This window comes from Notamacropus eugenii, chromosome 1, assembly GCF_028372415.1.
Source record: "Notamacropus eugenii isolate mMacEug1 chromosome 1, mMacEug1.pri_v2, whole genome shotgun sequence".
In the NCBI taxonomy this organism is placed as follows: domain Eukaryota; kingdom Metazoa; phylum Chordata; class Mammalia; order Diprotodontia; family Macropodidae; genus Notamacropus; species Notamacropus eugenii.
Genome location: NC_092872.1, coordinates 81,866,557 through 81,885,636, shown reverse-complemented (window position 1 = coordinate 81,885,636; position 19,080 = coordinate 81,866,557). Strand labels below are relative to the sequence as shown.

Below are 19,080 nucleotides of genomic sequence, written 5' to 3'. Positions count from 1 at the left end.
TCCTTTAACCTACATTCTCTCTTGATTTAAAAGCCCTATAAAATAGGCAGGAGAGGTATCATTATCCACATTTCATACAGAGGTTACACAAAGATTAAGCTGCAACCTAAGTCTTCTGACCTTTTAGGCTAACATTCATTTCTGTCCAGATCACATAAAAACAGTATTCCCGTTGGTCCAAAGACCCTATGTGTTTCTGGGTTTGGGACTTTCCCATCTTAAATTCACCCACTCCTGGAACGGAAAACGATTGGGTGTATTGGGTGCTTCCTGCCTTAGCTGGGTTAGCCAGGGGGTAGGTAGGAAGTCCTAATTTTCCTGGCACCCTCTGGATACAAGGAATCATTCCCGCACACTTAAGAACCTCACTGCACTGCCCCAGTTTCAAACGAGGACAAAGCAGGGTTTGCTTGGTGGCAGGGTAATGAGGCTGGAGCATCCGCTACATCTGTCTTCTTCTGGCTCCAACTCTCCCACCTCCTCTCTTTGTTATTGTGCTGGAGCAGTGCTGCCCATGGAATCTCTCCGTTCTACATAAACAGGAAATCGCATGTGCTTGATTGTAAACACTGTGCGCCTTTCTCAGCGTTTCTGCCATGCTGGCTGGAGTCCCAGAACCAGGACCACGTGACTACAACCCCCACGGCCCCCAGCCCAGTTCCCACCTCTACCATAAATTCATTGGGAGCACCAGATTTGTTTACCTTATTTGGTAAGGTACTAACACCCCATTGCCTTTCATTGGAGGAGTCCGTACTCATTCATTTGACATCATTCCTAACAGAACTATGCAAATAAACAAAGGGTTTCTGGGATGTGTAGTCTGGGGAAATGGCTTCTGAAATTGCGAATCGATGGGGCTGCTGCCGGGCATTTAGGCACTGCGATGGTTGGGAGAGCAGGGGGAAAAAGGAAGTGGGGTTTGGATTCGGAGAAGCAATCACTTTTTTTTTTTTCCAAGAAAAGATCTTGCGTGAGAAAACGGGGGCGATGGAGGGGGTGGGAGAGAAGCCAGGGTGTGTGTATTAAAGGGATGACGTGGGGTTGGGAGACAATGACGAGCGATGATGGATCATCACAGCCTCCAGCATTCAGCTTTTTGTTGGTCTTTCCGGGACCCGAGATCTTCGTGCAAATTCTCCCCGTCAATTCTGTCACCCAAACCCTACCCCCTAAAATCTCGTAATTCCAGGGGAAGAGGGGAAGAAGAGAACGTCTCCAGCCCCGAAAGCCCAAGCCCTATGTCAATTTCTATGTCAATTTCTATGTCAATCACTCTTTTGTCTAGTTAGGAGGGGACTCCAGTCAGAGCTAGGAGATCCGGGAGCCCAGCTGGGGAGCCGGAGAGGAGCGGGCTCCGTGGGTTGACTGGGGCCAAGCGAGCGGGGTGGGTGGGTGAGTGAGTGGGGGTCGTCCCAAGAAGACTACAACTCCCAGCATTCCTGCTCAGTCTCCGCCCCGTTTCTGTCCATCAGAGAGGCAAGGCTCGGTGAGTCAGTACCCTACAGTAAATATTTGTATTAGCAAGAGCCGGCTCTGTAATGGTGGATCTGTAAAGGAGAGCCAGGGAGCCGGAGAGCCCAGCCTTCGCCCAGAGAGTCCTCCCGTTGTGTGGCCGGGCAGCGAGCGCAGCCGACTTGGCACCATGTCGGTGAACATGGACGAGCTGAAGCACCAGGTCATGATCAATCAGTTCGTGCTGACTGCGGGGTGCGCCGCGGACCAAGCGAAGCAGCTTCTCCAGGCGGCACATTGGCAATTCGAGGCAAGTCCTCGTGCGTGCGTGCGTGTGTCTGTGTGTGTGTGTGTGACTGTCTGTCTGTCTGCGTGTGTGTGACTGTCTGTCTGTCTGCTTGCGTGTGTGTCTGTCTGCTTGCGTGTGTCTCAGCCCTCCGGCGCGCGTGTGCTTGCACAAGCCGAGACCGGCTTGTGTGTGTGTACATAATGTGTGTGTGTGTGTGTACTGCCATGTTTTGCGTCCAAACTCAGCCACGTTTTCCCATAGGCTCGTGCACATTTGTGCATCCAAACATCCCTACACACTCCGCCGACGCCGACTGCATTTATAAAATGGTGCGGTTCCCAACTGCGGCGGGGCCTCGAGGGTGTCTGTCTGACGGTCTGTCTGTCTCCGTGCGCCCGGTTGTCTGGGAATCGCTCAGGGGGTTGTCTGCCGCCGGCTCCCCTAAGCCCCCCCGACACCGTGTGCACCGTTTATTCGCCCATCCCGTCAGTGGCACTGCCGGGCTCAGACCAGATAAAGCCAGGATGGCAGAGCCAGGATGGCAGAGCCAGGGGGCAGGCAGCGGCCAGGAAGCCCTCCTCGACGGCACCCACCGAGCTGTAGACTCGGGGGAGGGGGCCCCCCGGGCCTCAGTTGCCTTCTTTGTGAAATGGTGGGGGACGGGAAGGGGGCACTAAATGGACACCGAGGTTCCCTTTCAGCCCTAGGTCTGTGATCGTGAGACAAGCAGAAAGCCTCGGGTCCCCTGGCAGGGAGGGAGAATTCTAGGACCAAGGAGCTTTGCCTCTCCGCCCCCTCCCCCCGCCCTTCCCTGGCTTCCCTGGGGAGATGGTGTCTAGGCTGGCCTGCCCGGCCCGAGGCTCCGCCATGTCCAGCGGGGAGGGAAGGCCACGGCTTTCTTCCTTTTCCCCAGTGAGTCAGAGCGGCGCTGCCCCGCGAGGCCTGGCTGTGCAGACGGGGCGAGCCCGGGCCAAGGCTCCTGCTCCTGCCCCGGGGAGGTGCTAGCTGGGCAGCGCCAGGGCAGATGGGCTCTGCGGCTGAGGGAGGTGGAGGGGTCTGAGGTTACCACCACCACCACCGCCGTCATGGACACCACCACCACCGTCCCCAGACACGCTTCTTTGTTCACCCAAAGCTAACGGGCCCCTGCCCCCTCCAGCGCAGCTGTCAGGGCGAGCCAGAGGGCTGGGGGCCAACGCCAGCGGATGGACAGGGCCGGCGGAAACGAGAATCTGGTGCCAAGTGGGTTACACTGGCTCCCTGGGGAGAGTGACACTATGGCATGACCCTCCCCCTCCACTTCTCTGGCCTGGGTCTGGGTGCGGAAACCGAGCCCCTGGGGAAGGAGGAAGGAGGCAGGAGGCAGGAGGCGGAGCATGCTTGGGTCCAGAGGCCCCCGTGGGCCTAGGAGCCCAGGAGGGAAGGGGGAGGGGTTGGAGGAGAGGGAGGGGGTAGTGTGGTAGGAAGCCCCAGCTGGCTTGCATTGAGGTCCCCTTTCTTTCTTCCACCTTCCACAACTCCCGGGTATGGTGTAGACAGCTACATCGTTCAGCCCTGGCCCTTGCTATCCTGAACCTAGTGGGATCTTTGTGAGCCCAGCTGGGCTAGGAGTGGCGCTAACCAAGTGGTAAAGCCCAAGGCTAGGGAGCTTCCTTTGGAGGCTGGGGAAAAGGAGTCCCAGGCCGTGGGACAGCAGGAGTGCCACCTGGTGTCTGTTTGTACACATACAGTACCGTGTACTTCCATGTGTACATGAATTGTACAGTGCAGTGTCTCTGTGCGTCTGGATTCGACTGCAGTTAAGATACAGTGAATGTAGACACCCGGACTGCAGTGTAGTATGTTGTATTTACACATGCAGCACAGTACAGTGTGTGTGGCACCAACAGAACTGTGTAGAGTTGAGTCCAGTATATGCCCATCTAGGTAACCTGGCATACTTGGGCTACATCTCCTTGATCATTTTACGCTGCCTGTGGTTTTATGCCCTTCAAAACCTGAGCCCTAGAGCTAACTAGTCTTGATGGGTCTCTCTGGTTAATGCTGCCCTTGTCTTTCTGGCCAAAGGGAAACCTGGCCCTTTCCCAAGTGGTACTTCCTAAGCCAATTGTTATTGGCTCTACTAACAAGGCTGGGCACTGGATCAGTTGAGGGGATTATTATTTAACATAGACTGATAGGGACTGAAATAAACTACCTGACTTTTGGGCTGGCCTGTGATTTTACCTGGGTCCTAACTCTTCTAAACTCCAAGATGACCTCTGAAGATGTTTTGTTTAAAATGAGTCTTGAGCCTAGCGTTTGGGTTAGAAACATTATTCCTTGGGTGGCACAGGGCCCCACACGTAGTGGATGCTTTCCATGGGCTGTTGTATATTTTCCCTGCCTTCTGCATCGTACAGGAGAGAACAATGGGGCAGAACTCACATTCTGAAAGGTGGAGAAAGCTGGAGTCCTGAACCAACCTTGAAATTAGCTAGGTGCCTTTCTAACCACCCTGTGTGTATCTCTGTAAAATGGGGGTAAAGATACTAAAAACGTTAATAAATAAATGACAGTGTTAATCTTCACAGGAGTGAAGCCTCAGTGCTGCTCTATCTGAAACCTTTTAGCCTTTAGGGCTCCTGGGATAATGAGAGAGGGAGTTGGAACCACAGTCTGAGCCTCCCTATGTTGGAAGGGGCCTCCTCTTTCTTAGAAAACACTGCCTGAGAAAGAAATCCTAGGAAATTTTCATGTCGTTCAGTGTAGCTAAATGAGCCTGGTGGCATGTTGGACACAGAAGGGGAATTTAGCCTCCATAGGCAGACAACAGAACAGAGGTACACACAATGTCTTTGAGAGCTGCCTGTCAAGAGAGGCAAAATACTAGCTAGTCCTTTAATCCTGATTGGCAGAATAGCGGGCCAATCACAAATAATGAAACCACCCCCACCCCTAACCTCCCCCAATGTACTTCCATATGCAAATACCATACTTTTCTCCCAGGGGCTGTGTTTAGGGCTGAACACAGAAGGCTTATTAATCCTTTCAGCCCAGAAAGACTGTTTCTCAACCTTGTTCAGCCTAGTAAGGGACATACTGCAGAGATGGATAAGGGAGGGAAGAAAGATCTCAGCCTTCTCGGCTAACCATCTGTTCAACCCCACCCTCCACCCACTTATATACATGTACAGTGAATTGAATTTCCTGAGTGACTGGAGAGAGTGACCCCAAAATCCTTTCTGTTCCAACCCTTATTGTTAAGAATCTAACTTGCCTAAGTCTCCCTTCCTGCCTTAATGAGCAAAATCTGGTGACCAGAATAGAATATTTGTTTGCTAAGGGAGTATTCTCCAGACCCTGCTTTAGACTATTCTGAGCATTGTTGGGTTTGGAGATGGAGGTGAGGAAAGTGTAGGAACAGTTATGGCATAGTGAATTTGAATGAGCACTTAGATTCAGTCTGTATCCTGCTACTTCATAGATGTGTGACATGGGCCAAGTTGCTTAATTAACCTCTCCTTGCCTTAGTTTCCTTATCTGAAAATTGGACGTAATGACACCTATACTACTTGCCTCACAGGGCTGTTAGAAGATTGAGTAAAATAATATACATGCAAAGTGTGCAAGACATAAAGCACTATAAAACATCCACTTTGATTATTGAGATTGGACTGAAGGTAGACTCGCCCACACCCTTCATGGACAACCCTGGGCATTTCTTTTTTGGGCTATATTCTTGATCTTAGCTTTTGCTGAGTCACACCAAACTAGAACTTTAGTTAATTAAAAGAATCTTGTTAATTGGATTCAGGTTCATTAGAATTTTTCTATCAATACATGTGAAGTGAAAGGGAAAGCATTGCTCTTGGACTTTGAAATTCCAACATTAAGCGTTGGAATTAACTTAGTAGCTGTGTGACTAAGGGTGACATCACCCAACCTGTCTGATCCTCAGTTTCCTCATTTGTAAAAAGGGGATGATAATACTTTTGAAACCTAATTCTCAGAGTCATTGTGAGGATCAGCAGGATATGTGAAAGTATTTTGTAATCTGTAAAGTGTAACTGATTACATTTCATAGAAATAGAGTCACCAAGAACCCTGATGTCTTCCATGGTCCCCGATTTGCCTCTCATTACCAAAGCAGGCTGGTCTCCATGTTAGAGTCTTTTTACCAAACAACACAACAGTCAGTAGTGTTTGGTTGTAGGAGTCAGTCCATTCCCTCTTTCCCAAGTACGTGTATGGCCTCCTGACTCTTTCACTCCCCTATTTAATAAGCTCCAGCAGCTTTCTGTTACATCCAGGAGCAAATGCAAAATTCTCTGTTTGGCATTCAAAGCTTTTTATTAACTGAGTCACCCTCTAATTTTCCAGTCTTGTTATACCTTACTCCCCAATATACTCTTTAATCTGGTGATACTGGCCTCCTGGATGAACCATGAACAAGATACTCCATCTCTCTACTCCAAGCATTTTCTCTGGCTGACTCTCTTTCCTAGAATGTTCTCCCTCCTTCATTTCAATTACCAGCCTCTCTGACCTCCCTTTAAATCCCAACTAAAATCTTACCTTCTACAGGAAGCCTTCTCCAACTCCTCTTAATCCCAGTGCCTTCCCTCTTTTAGTCACTGATGAGTTATGTTGTATATAGCTTCCTTTGTATATATTTGTTTGCACGTTGTCTCTCTCTTAGAAGTAAGCTCATTGAGGACGGGGACTGTCTGTTTCCTCTTTTTTTCCCCCAGAGCTTAGCATAGCGCCTGGTACATACTAGGCACTTAATAAATATGTATTGATTGATTGAAGATCAATACCGAGTGGGTTCTGAGAAGATTACAGTATTAATATTGATTGACTTAATTGCCATCATATTCATAGATCATTGGAACTAACAGGAGGGAAATCAGTTTACAGAGGAGGAAACAGACCCATAGAGGGGGAGGTGATTAACTCTTGGTCACACAGCTAGTTATAGTAGCACACCTGGGATTAGAACTCAGGACTCCTGGCATTCCAGTCTTGTTCTCTTTCCATTATACCAGCTAGCTTGTCTTGCTGGATCTGTCCAAAGCCCTGATCTGTAGGGTCCTGGGAGCTGAGTTCCAAGGAGTGCCAGAGCTCCAGAGTCTTCGGGTCACTCTCAGTCTTTCAAACAGCTGTCCCTATCCACCTGCTTGGGAAATGTCACTCACAGCCAACAAGGTCAGTGAGCCTGGGTAAATTTTTCTACTCCCTGCATTGAGAAGGAACAAGTGCTATCTAAGGAATCAGGAATAGTGGGTGTCGAGGTGAAATGACCTGGTGGAAAGAAGACTGAATTTGGAGCCTGAGGACCGGGGTTCAGATCCTCCAGGCTCTATTTCTGATCTTAGCTTTTGCTAAGCCACACCAAGCTAGAACTTTAATAAAAGTGTTTTACCAATTAAGCTCATGGAATTTTACTATCAATACCTTTGGTGAAGTGGAAGGAAAGTATTGGTCTTGGGGCTTTGAAACTCTATCACTTTCTAACTATCTGACTATGGCCAAAGTGACCTTGGGCAAGTTGCTGAACTCCTAGGCCGTAGTTTCTTCCATTTTAAAATGGCAAATTTGGACTAGATGATCTCTAAGATCTCTTCTGGTTCTAAATCACTGATCCTGAGATCCAGGGACCACATCTTCCAGTAATAATAGCTACCATTTATTTAACACTTCCTGCATGCCAGGCACTGTGATTTGATCCTCACAACAAACCTAGGAGGTAGGGGCTATTATTATCCCCATTTTACAGATGAGGAAACTGAAGCAAAGAGAGGTAAAGTGACTTGCCCAATATCGTACAGCTAAGTATCTGAGGCTAGATTTGAGCCCGGGCGTTCTGTGCACTATGGCACCACCTCTGGGCCTGGGCCTACGTTTGTAAATAACCCATGTAAACACAGACATTAACTAGCAGTTTGACCATAGACAGCAACTCACTTTGTAAACTCCTCTAGTCTCTTTGCCAAGAATACCCCAAATAGGGTCACAAAGAATCAGACATGACCAAAAAACTACTGAACAACTCAAAAACAACAAAATGAGGGAGTTGGATGATCCTGAAGGATCTTCTCAGCCACCAACACACACTTTAAGCATACACTTTTCATACTTTACACATTACAATTTCCATTGTGGCTTCAGCTAATCGGACACATTTATCCCAGGGGCTCGTGTGCCAGTGGAACAGGCTTAGAGAGCTATAGATCACAGCTGATGTATTAATTTTATTTTTGACAGTTTGAAAAAATAATTTTATGGATGGATTTTGTTTTTTATATCTTAGTCATTTCTGGTTATCCCTACACACACACACACACACACACACACACACACACACACACACACACACACACACACACACACACAGCCTTCCCCTGTAACAAAGGAAAACAGTTAAGCAAAACCAGGTGACTCAGTGACCACATCTGAGAATATATGCAATATTCTATGGCCGTAGCTACCTTTGTACTGAAAAGAGTAAGCGGCATTTCATTATGTGTTTTCTGAGACCTAGATTAGTTAGTCATTACAATTACCCGGGATGGTTCATAATAGCTTCTTCTTTTCCTTTACATTATTGTTATCCTGATTTTTTCCGGTTTTGCTTACTTCACTTAGCAATTTATATGGGCTTCAGATTGAACCACGAAAGGTCCCTGCCCAGGCTCCACTTAACGGCTGTATTTTGGGCCCTCCTGACTTAGAGGGAATGTCAGTGGTAACTGTTTCTCTTTGTTTTTCCCAAGGGTCTTCCTCTCCCATCTTGATTTTTTTTCTTCTTTTTTTTCTAATTAAAGAGGCTATCCCTTGACTCACTTCTTAAAGAGTCCTGTTCACCGAATGAGTGTTACCTTACTCAGTCAGGTGAGAACCTGAAAAGGCCTTAGCCTAAAAGGGCCATGATCTCCCATTGTATCCTGGGCCATCTCCAGACATCCTGATGAATATCTGGCCATTGGATCCAGATGGCTCAGGAGAAGAAAGTGAGGTTGGTGACCTTGCACAGACCTCTCTCCCTCAAATCAAAGTCAAGTGCAAGTCATGTCATCATTTCCCTGATGTCATGGCCCTCTTCAAAAACAAAGGAGAAATACACAGTATCAATTTATATATCTTCCCATGTTTGTCGGAATTCCTTTGATTGTTTTGGTACAATAATACCCCATTCTATCCACCTACCACAATTTATCTGGCCATTCTGCAATCAGTGGGCATCCCTGTTGTTTCTGGTTTAAGGAAGCAGCACATGTATTTTAAGTGGGACCTTTTGGAGATAGTGACGCTGCTTTTGTCATCCAACCTATTCATAATCCAAAAGGCAGAAATTTCAAACGAGGTGTAGAAGCTAAGGGTTTGTGGGTAGAGAGTATTCCCTTCAGGGCGGGATCTATTGGCACCCCTTCCTTCATTCCTACTCTGCCTATAAAGAGAGTCAGCTCTGGGTGGGACCATGGAACAGCCAGCGAGGGTTAGGGTGTGACATTGGGAGCCCCTCCCAGGGGTTCCCACGGATGTCAGGAGGCAGGGCTATTGTCCTGCTGTGCCATATCCAGTACTGCTATCAGATTTCCCAGCCAGAGCCGGGAAGTGAAACCTGAGAAGAATTAATTGAACACTGTTGCAGGTGCAACCCTCTGAAGGCCTAGGTCAGATGTGGGCTGGGGGGCTGGATGAGGGTGGAAGGGAACTGAGAGGGTGTGTGTTTATTGACATTGCGTGGAGTTGGGTGAGGCTCCAGGTGTCTGAAGAATGAAGGTTTTGAATCTGAACTCTGTTATCACTTTCTCTCAAGACCCTATTTGAAGAACTCCACTCCCTGGGCTCAGACTCATAGCTCAGAACCTCTCTCCAAAAGCAGGGTGAGGAGGCTCAGTGGGAGAAAAGAAGGGCTTTGGGTGAGATTTTAGGGTAAAGAAGGAATAGAAGGGAGAACTTAGGAGGTTCTGGAGACCAATGATTTCCCCCACTGTGGTTCAGGGACACTCCAGGGCATCTCCAATTATCTCTAGGAAGCATTGTGAAATCTTCAGAATAATTAATTTTAATTCACTTTAATTAAAAAATGACATACCATTTAGTATTTTGTTGTGGAGGAGGCATGTAAGGGAGGGTGGAGCATGGCAAAAAGCAAATAGGCATTGGCTACTGCCACTCCCTTGCACAGGGAAGCCACTATCCAAAAGGAACCAAGGACATGAAAGGAACCCCCAGGGGTGAACGGAAGGAGGAGCTGGGACCTGTTGGCTCCTGTTCTTGGGGGTTTTGCTGAGCTTGGGGATTTGGTGCGGCCAGGAGCCAGACCCTTCACACAGTTTCCTGCTCCATACTGCAATCCTTTCGCAACAGCCGACAGACTTTCCTTATTTTCATCCATTTCTTGGGTCTGTAATCTGGCCCTAGCAACCTCTTGCAAAGAAGGCCCCAGAAAATGGTTCAAAGCCAGAAAATAACAAATGTCAAAGAAACCCCAGGAGACCCTCCTTCTTAGTTCTGGCCTTCAGCCATTCCAGCTGGCTCTATAACTACTCTCCCACCCCCATCTCTACCCCTTCCTTTGGATGTTAGCTTTAGACAAGAGACAGTGAGGACTGATTTTTTTTTTTACTGAAATTGTCAAGAGTCTCCTGAAGTCTCCCAAGGGCCTCCAAACTCTTAGGCAGAGGCATTTCCTCTCAGGATCCTGGGAGACAGACCAGGATCCACTCCAGAAGCAGGAAAGGGTAAGCATCTTCACCTTCATTCATCTCTCCCCAGCAAAGTCTCTTAAATCAAGTGTGAAGTGCCCTCTTGGCTCCTTTCGCCTCTGGGATGCTTTCCCACTTGTCTGGCTGCTCATTTGACTCCTAAGTCTCCAACAACAAATTTCAGAATCGCTTTGCTAGATGAACAGGTTCTACTGCTCCTCTCCCTCTCCCCCATCTGCCTCGCAGCACCACCATTTGCAGGGGCTTTTTGGATGGGATTTTCTCCTAAGGAGACAGGGCAGTTTTAGGTGGGATCCAGAGAAAAACTGTAAATTAGGTAGCTAGGTATCATAATGGATAGAGCACTGGACTTGAAATCAGGGAGCTCTTACCTCAGGCTTAGTAACTGTGAGCAGTTTCCTCATCTGTAAAATGGAGATAACAGTGGAACCTCCCTCAGGGTTATTATGAAGGTTAGCTGATATAACAGCCTTAAAGTGCTGTTATAAATGCCAGCTGTAAAAGAAGGGATCAACTGCCCTTGACAAAATAATAAAGAGGGTGAAGTTTATTTGTTGTTCAGTAGTTTCAGTCATATCCGACTTTTCTTGCCAAAGACATTGGAATGTTTTGCCATTTCCTTCTCCAGCTCATTTTACAGATGAGGAGTTGAGGCAAACAGGGTTAAGTAACTTGCCCAGGGTCACATGGCTAGTAAGTATCTGAGGCAAGATTTGAACTCAGGCCTGACTCCAGGCTGGGTACTCTATCCATTGCATCACTTAGCTGTCCCAAAGTTCGTTACCAGGCTCTTCCTGTGAGGTTGCCCTTACCCATAGGCAGGGAAAGATTGCTTAGGCAGTCAAATTTGAGAATGGCTGGGGAAATTCTCTCCTTCCCTGTCCCCACCTATTTCCTTATGTTTCTGACATACCTCCTTCACCATCCTATCACACTACCTGATTTTCCACCATTAAAGTTTCATTCTTTCAATTGAAAGTATCTTGGTGAATTTTATTTGCTGGGAGCCAGGGACTCAAGCTGTGCAGTGAAATGAGGTCATATTCATATGCATCATTAGAGCTAGAAGCACCTTAGTGATCACATGTAGTCTCATTTAATCTAACTTATCCCTGAGGTAGTTGTTACGTATATTCACTAAAAAAGCCACGCTGATTGCCAGCTTCTCTGAACTCTTTACTGCACTGCCGGACCACACAATTTAGCATTTATATTCATAAAAATGAATGCTTTATTTTTCTTCTTCAATATATATACTCATGTCAGTTTACAAAAGCCAGTGCTTGATCTTTCTCTGGCCAGACTTTTTAGCTTAGAGCATCTTGGGTTGGGGCAGTGAGTCCAAAGAGATGAGCAGATATTTCTGCCACGCACGCTTTGACTTTTATTTTTATTCTTATTGAGCATTTTTAACTAGTAAGCTTTTATGGCCAAGATTTGGTTTCTGAGAGATTATTAAGCATCTGTTACAGTGTTCTCCTTTTATGTGACATAAGAGGAGAAACCTAGGACCAATAGATTGAAGGAAGAGGGGGCAGATCTGGGATAATCAGTCAATAAACGTTTATTTAAGAGCCCCCAATGTGCCCACCATCGCACTTAAACACTACTGATACAAAGAAAGAAAAAAAACCATATTGTATATTAAATAAATTGGAGATAGCCTATAGAAGAAAGGCTTCTTTTAGAAGGTGGGATTTTATCTGGGATTTGAAGAAAGCCAGGGAAGTCAGGAGACACAGATGAGGAACGAGAAAATTCCAGGTGTGGTGGAGAGTCAGTGAATTGTCTTATGCTCAGTATGCTGAAAAAAATCTTTACTAGAGTTGGCTAACAGCGGAACAGACCGTCTCATGAGATAGTGAGTTCTTTTTTAACAATGGATTCTAACACCAGCTGGGGATTGTTTTGGGATAGATATATTGAAGGGAAGGTACGTCTCAGGTTAGTAGTAGTAGTGGCAGTAGTAGTATTTCTCTGGTGCTTTAAAGTTTACAAAATACTTTACAAATATTATCTTATTTGATCCTCACAATATCCTTGGAGGGAGTGGCTATTACAGATGAGGAAACCAAGGCATGAAGAAGGTAAATGACTTGCCCAGGATCACACAGCTAGTCAGTGTCTGAGGCCAAATTTGAAATCAAGTCTTTCTGACCACTGATCTGGAGGTTTATCCACTGGGCCACCCGGCTGCCTTAGGTGGATGATCTCTGAGATTCCGTGAGGATGACACTGTGGCTTACGTCTCACGTAGCTCTTATCACAGCTGACACATACATGTCTTCTTCCTCCACTGGATCATGAGTGCCTTGCAGGCCCCCTCTCTTATACATCCTAACCTCCACCTCCGCACCTTGCTCTCGGATAAGCACGTGGCAGACATTTCATAAATGCTAGATGCAGCAGCTAACTTGCTTCCATTTACACGGTACTTTTCAACATCTAAGTGCCTTCTCAAGGCTTAGCCCAACCACCTTCTACGTGAGGCTTTTGTGATTCCCGCACCTTCTTTGCATCTCTCTTGCATAATATCTGGGGTGCAAACTGACTCCCCTTTGCCAGCTAGCCTCTGGGGGCAGAGATTGTTTCACTTGCCTTTGCACAGTGACAGGACAGTGCCTAGCATATAGTGTTTTGTGTGTGACCCCCATGGACAATGTTTTCTTGGCAGAGGGGCCACCTTGGAGAAGGAAATGGCACACTACTCTAGCATCTTTGTCAGTGCATTAATTTGTCTCCCTGCCCAGATTTTAAACACTTGAGGGTAGGAACTGTCCTGCATTTCTGACACCTTAGAGCATTTAGCACAAGGCTGGGCATTAACGGTATGGAGTAAAGCTTTGTTGACTGCTAGGCTGGATAGGTGAGATGGGACAGATGGATGATGGGTGGGTAGAGAGATAGATTGTGTTCAGCGAGTATTGGAGGGTTAACGTTTCTTTTCCTTTCCACAGATAGCCCTCAGTGCTTTTTTCCAAGAGACCAATATCCCTTATAGCCACCACCATCATCAGATGGTAAGTGTCTTTCCGTTTTTTATACCATATCAAGTTCTTTGGGAGGGATGAGCCTCCCAAGTGTTCTTCTCTTTGCAAAGTTGTTTTTCTTTTTTTATAGGTCAAATTCCAGGATGGCATAGTACTATTGACAGAGTGAGAGAGATGGGGGCCTATAAAAAAGCCTCCATTTGCTTCTGTGTCCAAGGTTGAGCTGGTACAAATACCCTTTCACAAAGAGTGAGGAGCCAATCCTTGTTTGTAGAGCATCTTTAATAGATCAAAACTTTAGAGCTCAAAGGGACCTTAGAGGTCATCTGGTCCAGCCCCCTTATTTTACAGATCAGGAAATTGAGGCTCAGAAATTAAGTCACTTGCCTAAGGTTACACACTCAGTAAAAGCCAGAGCCAGAATTAAAATCCTCAACTCCAAGTCCAGAATTTATTCCTCAGCACTCTCCTAGAAGCATACTCTCCTAGAATATCTTCTCTCTTGTGATTATTAACCTTCAGCAAGTCACTTGTAATCTCTTTAGGTCTTGATTTCTTCATCTATAAAATGAAGGGATTGAACCTAGGTAGTCTCTAAGGTACCTTCAGGTTTTCAGACTCTAATCCTAAAATAGGGGGTCCAACCAGCACTAGCTTTGTGCATGTAGGAAAGGATGATTTCAGGGGTGTCAAAAGGCTGCCTCTGAAATTTCTCCCTCATAGTCCTATCCCCCATGCCTAGGAACCCCACCATTAGTCACTGGACTGAGGAAGTGAAGTCATACATAGGATGTTAGAATGGGAAGAACCATGTAGGCCAATCCCTTCGTTTTATAGATGAGAAAAACGTGTGGAAATGACTTGTCCAAATTCATACAGCTTGTTAGTGGCAGAGTCAGAATTAGATTGTCTCTTTAGTTTCTAATTTCCTGTTCTTTCTATGGCACAGTACAGCCTCCATGGGTCAGAGTCTAGAGGGTCAAGACTTAGAAAAAGACGAGCTCTGCCAGATTCTTTGCATCACTCACAGCTGTCTCTGAAGCAAAACTTGAGCAGCCTGGAGAGTTCTGGAGAATCCATGGGAGTCTCTAGTTCTGGGTTCTTCAGCAGAAATGCTCTAGAGCAGGAGTGTTCACTGCAGGGTCCAAGTCCATGAACTTGGATGGGGAAAAAAATTACATCTTTATTTTCACTAATAGCCTTTCACTGAAATCTCCCATTTTCTTCCACTGATCACTTGCACATTGAAAGACATTATTCTGATAAGCTTCACTAGTCTGCCAAACACAAAAAGTTAAGAATCCCTGGAATAAAGGCTGATGGGGAAAGAACCTGCAGACTTCTGGCCATAGGCAGGTGCTGAAGTTTGGCTGGAGATCTTGGCCCCTGGTAGGTATCCTAGAGAAGAGGGGCTATGATTTGGTGTTCCCAGAATGTAGTGATAAACAAATTTTCTTTCTACCTAGAGCAAAGGTTTTTAACCTCAAGTCTAGGGACCATGGATAGATTTCAAGGGGCCAATGAACTTGGTTAGAAAAAAAATACATCTTGATTTTTATTAATCTCGAACTAAACTAAGAACCCTTGGTCTTGGGTGGCACAGTGGACAGAACACCAGCCCTGGAGTTAGGAGGACCTGAGCTCCAATGCAGCCTTACTAGCTGTGTTACCCTGGGCAAGTCACTTAACTCTGAGTGCCTTTAAAAAAACAAATGAAAAAAATGTCTTGGTCTAGAGTACTAGCAAGTGCTGGAACATGAGTTGTGAGCTGAACCCCAAGGAACTGGAAAGTTGGGAACACTCCATTTGAGGAACAGGGTAGTCAGTGCTGTGCACTGGAAGGGCATTGGAAGCCATGGGACTCATCATAGTATCATGTAGACTTAGAGCTAGCTAGAACCTTTAGCAGTCATCTGTTCCAGAGATCACAGAATATTAGCATGTACAGAGACTTTAGAGATGCTCCAGTCCAGTCTGTTCATTTGGTTCAGTCGACAAGTTCCACAACAGACTTCACAGTGGAGGTAACTGAAGACAGAAGATGTGAGGGGGTTTCTCCAGAGGCACCCAGTGAATTATTGTAAGAGCCAAAACCAGAACTCAGACCTAGACTGGGTGTTCTTTCTTCCCAGAAAGGAGGGTGCTGGGGGTGGGAGAGGAGGTAGAAAGGTTTTCTGTTTCCAGTCAGGGTCAGGTACAGTAAATCCCTGACCTCTTTCTTCCTTCTCTTAGCACAGCTTGATCATGAGTAGGTAAGAGCAGGGCATACCTAGCTAGATGGATGAGGGGCATGGGAGAACACACCCAGGGCCTTGCACTCTGGAGAGGGATAGGAGAAAAGACCTAGGACAGAATCCTATAGGACAGAACCCTTGGAAAGACCTGTTGGCCTTTTTTACATAGATATGCCAAGCTTCCTAGAGTAATATAGATCCTCACCAGGCTGTTTAAAAAGAGAAAATCCTCAGCGCCTTAACGCTACAGAGTTGTACTACTTCTTCTAGATTCTTCCAGACCTCGCTTCCCAATGCCATTCCTTCTCCTCTGCTCCTTCATCATCCAGGCCTCTCCTTCCCCCAAGCCATTTTGTTGTTAAAGCTCTAATGCCCATCCTCCCCCAGGCTCAGGTGCAAAGTCTCCTGACCAGAGTACAACATCTGGAGAAGGAAAGGACCAACTGGGAAGGAAGGAAGAAGCTCTTTTGATTCTTTTATTGGTGTTCAATGAGACTTGATTCCAGATGGTTTCCTGGTGCTTGTTTGGCCCCCTAAACCCCTAGGCTAATCCCTAGTCCTCCAGACTCTACAAGGCCTATAAAAGCGTCCAGTTGAGTTGTTGGGGGAATGGGTTCTAGGTGGGGAAGTACTGAACACTGCTTTGTGGAAGTGGAGAAAGTCATGGTTAAGATGTAGGGGAGAACCAAGATTTGAGAATTAGAGACTCTGCTGTGCCTCAGTAGAGAGGGGAGTCAGTTAGGCCTTTGACTGAGCCATTATTGGGGCTCCTTGAGGATAAAGACTGTTTTCACCTTTGTCTTTGATTATTACCCATGCACAGTGCCTGGTACATAGTAGGTACTTAATCAACAAAATAGCTGTATTTAAATGAATTAAATCCACCTCCTCCATCAATATTATCCAGATAAGGTTCCCTAGGAAAATTTGAGAAGGAAAAAAAGAATGTTACCAGTTGGGGGTAGAGGTGAGGGTTGGAGTTCAGAGTAGACTTCATGGAGAAGATGCTGCCTGAGCTAAGCCTTGAAGGAAGATGACTGAAAAAAAATCTGAAAGCATAAAGAGAACGGGGCACTGGTGCAGTGAATGGTGCACCAGCCGTAGAGGCAGGAGGACCTGAGTTCAAATATGGCCTCAGACACTTGACACTTACTAGCTGTGTGACCTTGGGCAAGTCATTTAACCCCAATTGCCTTGCCTTCCCGCCCTCCAAAGAAAGGAAGGAAGAATCAGGAGGAGGAAATGCATTCCAAGCTTGTGCCAAGCAGGGAAGACAGGAGGTGGCATGCAGAGTTCAGGTAACAGTCCATCCAGTTTGGCTGGAATGTAGAGTGTGTGAAGGAGAGTGATGTGAGATAAAGAGGGAGGTAGAAAGCCCGGTCCTGGAAGACTTGAAATGCCACACCTTAGTATCAGCAAGAACCTTAAAGATCTAGCCTATTCTTTTTTTTTTAATATGTATTGCTTTTTGCCCATACCTGTTGTAGTACCCAAGATGGATGTTTAGCTCTGAAGGGCTCCTGGGACTGGGCAGAGGAGAGTGTTCAGGAGTTAGACAGTATCCAGGTGAGACTAGGGGACCCCAGGAGAAATGTGGGGAAATAAATCATTTGGGTAGTTCACAGAGCAAACAAGAAGCTGACTGGCCTTGTGACTTCAGGTAAGTCACTTCTGTCTCTGGGCCTGTCTCCTATTCTATTAAATGAGAGGGTTGGGCTGTGTGATTTTCTAAGGTCTTTTCCAGCTTGAAATTCCTCCAATTCTCTTCTAAGGTTCTAGGGATTCTTCTTCTAGTAGGTAAGCAGAGACTGACCTCTGGAGTGGGCCCGGGAAGGTCAGCTGGTCCTCTGAGCATTAGAGGAGGAAGGAATGTATGTCTTGGCTCCTCTGAGTGCCTTCTGGGGCTAGAGAGGTGGACTCGGCCTAACCTCACCCTCTTTCTCTTTTCTCTCCACAGATGTGCACTCCCGCCAACACTCCCGCCACGCCCCCCAACTTCCCTGATGCCCTCACCATGCTCTCCCGCCTCAAGGCCTCCGAGAGCTTCCACAGCAGCAGCCCCATGGCTTCCTCGGCCACCTCGCCCCCACCCCTTCCGCATCCCCCCCACTTTGGGAGCTTCCCCACCCCCAGCTGGCCCACTGCCTCACCTCCGGGCCCACAACAGCAGCCCCAGCAGCCGCAGCAATATTCATGGACTCCTGCCCCTTCTTCCCAGCCCTCGGACTGGCCTCCCCCGGCCTCTCAACAGGCCACCTCAGAACAGAAGGCCAACTCAACCATGGAGGCGGAAAGATAAGGGAGGCCTCCCCCCTCCCCTCCCCAAGGCCTAGATCACGAGGGGCCAGGGCAGGGGAGAGGACATCTCCTATGGGCCCCCTCATCCTTCTCCTCTGCACCCCACGTTGATTTCTTTCACCCTTCCCCTGGAGACCTGGAGGGGGAGAGACAGGACTTGGTAGCCAGGCAGGGACTGTGTCTTACACACACACACACGCACGCACGCACGCACGCATGCACACATGCACACGCACTAGCATACATATAATATCCTTTGCACAGATTTGATTTGAAGCTGTTATTAGAGACTAAGGGACCTTCTCCAAGACTGAACAGGTACTCTGGACCTGCCCACCCTTCCCTCACCTTCTAAGAGATACTCTGAAGAGTCACTACAAAGTCAGCTTCTGATTTCGGGTAACATGTGCCCATACACAGTCAGACAGACACACGCACGCACACACACATGCACGCATGCACTCACGTCCACGTCCACATGCTGGCATACACGTACAGGAACACAGAGGGCCCTGTCTTTGTGTGTGTGTGTGTGTGTGTGTGTATAAAAATGTATTTATATGTATGTCTCTACTCAAAACTCAATGTAGGTTTTCAGGGCAGCTGGATTTTGCATGTGAATAACCGATTCCCAAAGGCTTCCCTACCCTTGCCTTTTACCCTACTTCCCTGCCCCTGTCTTCTGTTCTCCTGTCCAGCACTGCCTCACCTGCATAGAAGAGGACTGTGGGAAACTCCAGGACTCTCATCTTCCCCACCCCAGTGCCCTGTTCATCCCTCCTCCCTCCCTGGGATCACCTGCATGCCTTCCCCAGAGCCCAGGGGGATGGGGTCACCCTCTCCTTTTCCCCATTTTAACAAACAAGAAGAAGAGATTCCAAACCCACCAGACTCTGTGGTTTTGCATTGTTTTTTCCTAACCCTTGCATGTCACTGTGTGTGAGCAGGTCAGAAAGGAGGGAAGAAGGCCAGGAGGTTGGCAGAGGGAAAAGTGCCCCTGAATCAGGAGTCAGAAGGCCTGGGCTCAAATCCTGTCTCTGGGATTTGAGTGAAGGGATGGAATTGGGTAGACTCTAAGGCCCATTCCAGCTCTCTTA

The 19,080-nt window shown here is 47.2% G+C and overlaps 1 protein-coding gene across 1 annotated transcript; it reads left to right on the top strand.

Annotated features, from left to right (window-relative positions):
- The first annotated feature begins 1,053 nt into the window (after nt 1-1,053).
- On the top strand, nt 1,054-18,869 carry UBALD1 (UBA like domain containing 1). The gene is made up of 3 exons (XM_072607662.1): nt 1,054-1,765; nt 13,419-13,481; nt 17,643-18,869. The coding sequence occupies exons 1-3, from the start codon at nt 1,646-1,648 to the stop codon at nt 17,982-17,984; spliced, it is 525 nt and encodes a 174-aa protein (XP_072463763.1). The 5' UTR covers nt 1,054-1,645; the 3' UTR covers nt 17,985-18,869.
- The last annotated feature ends 211 nt before the right edge of the window (nt 18,870-19,080 follow it).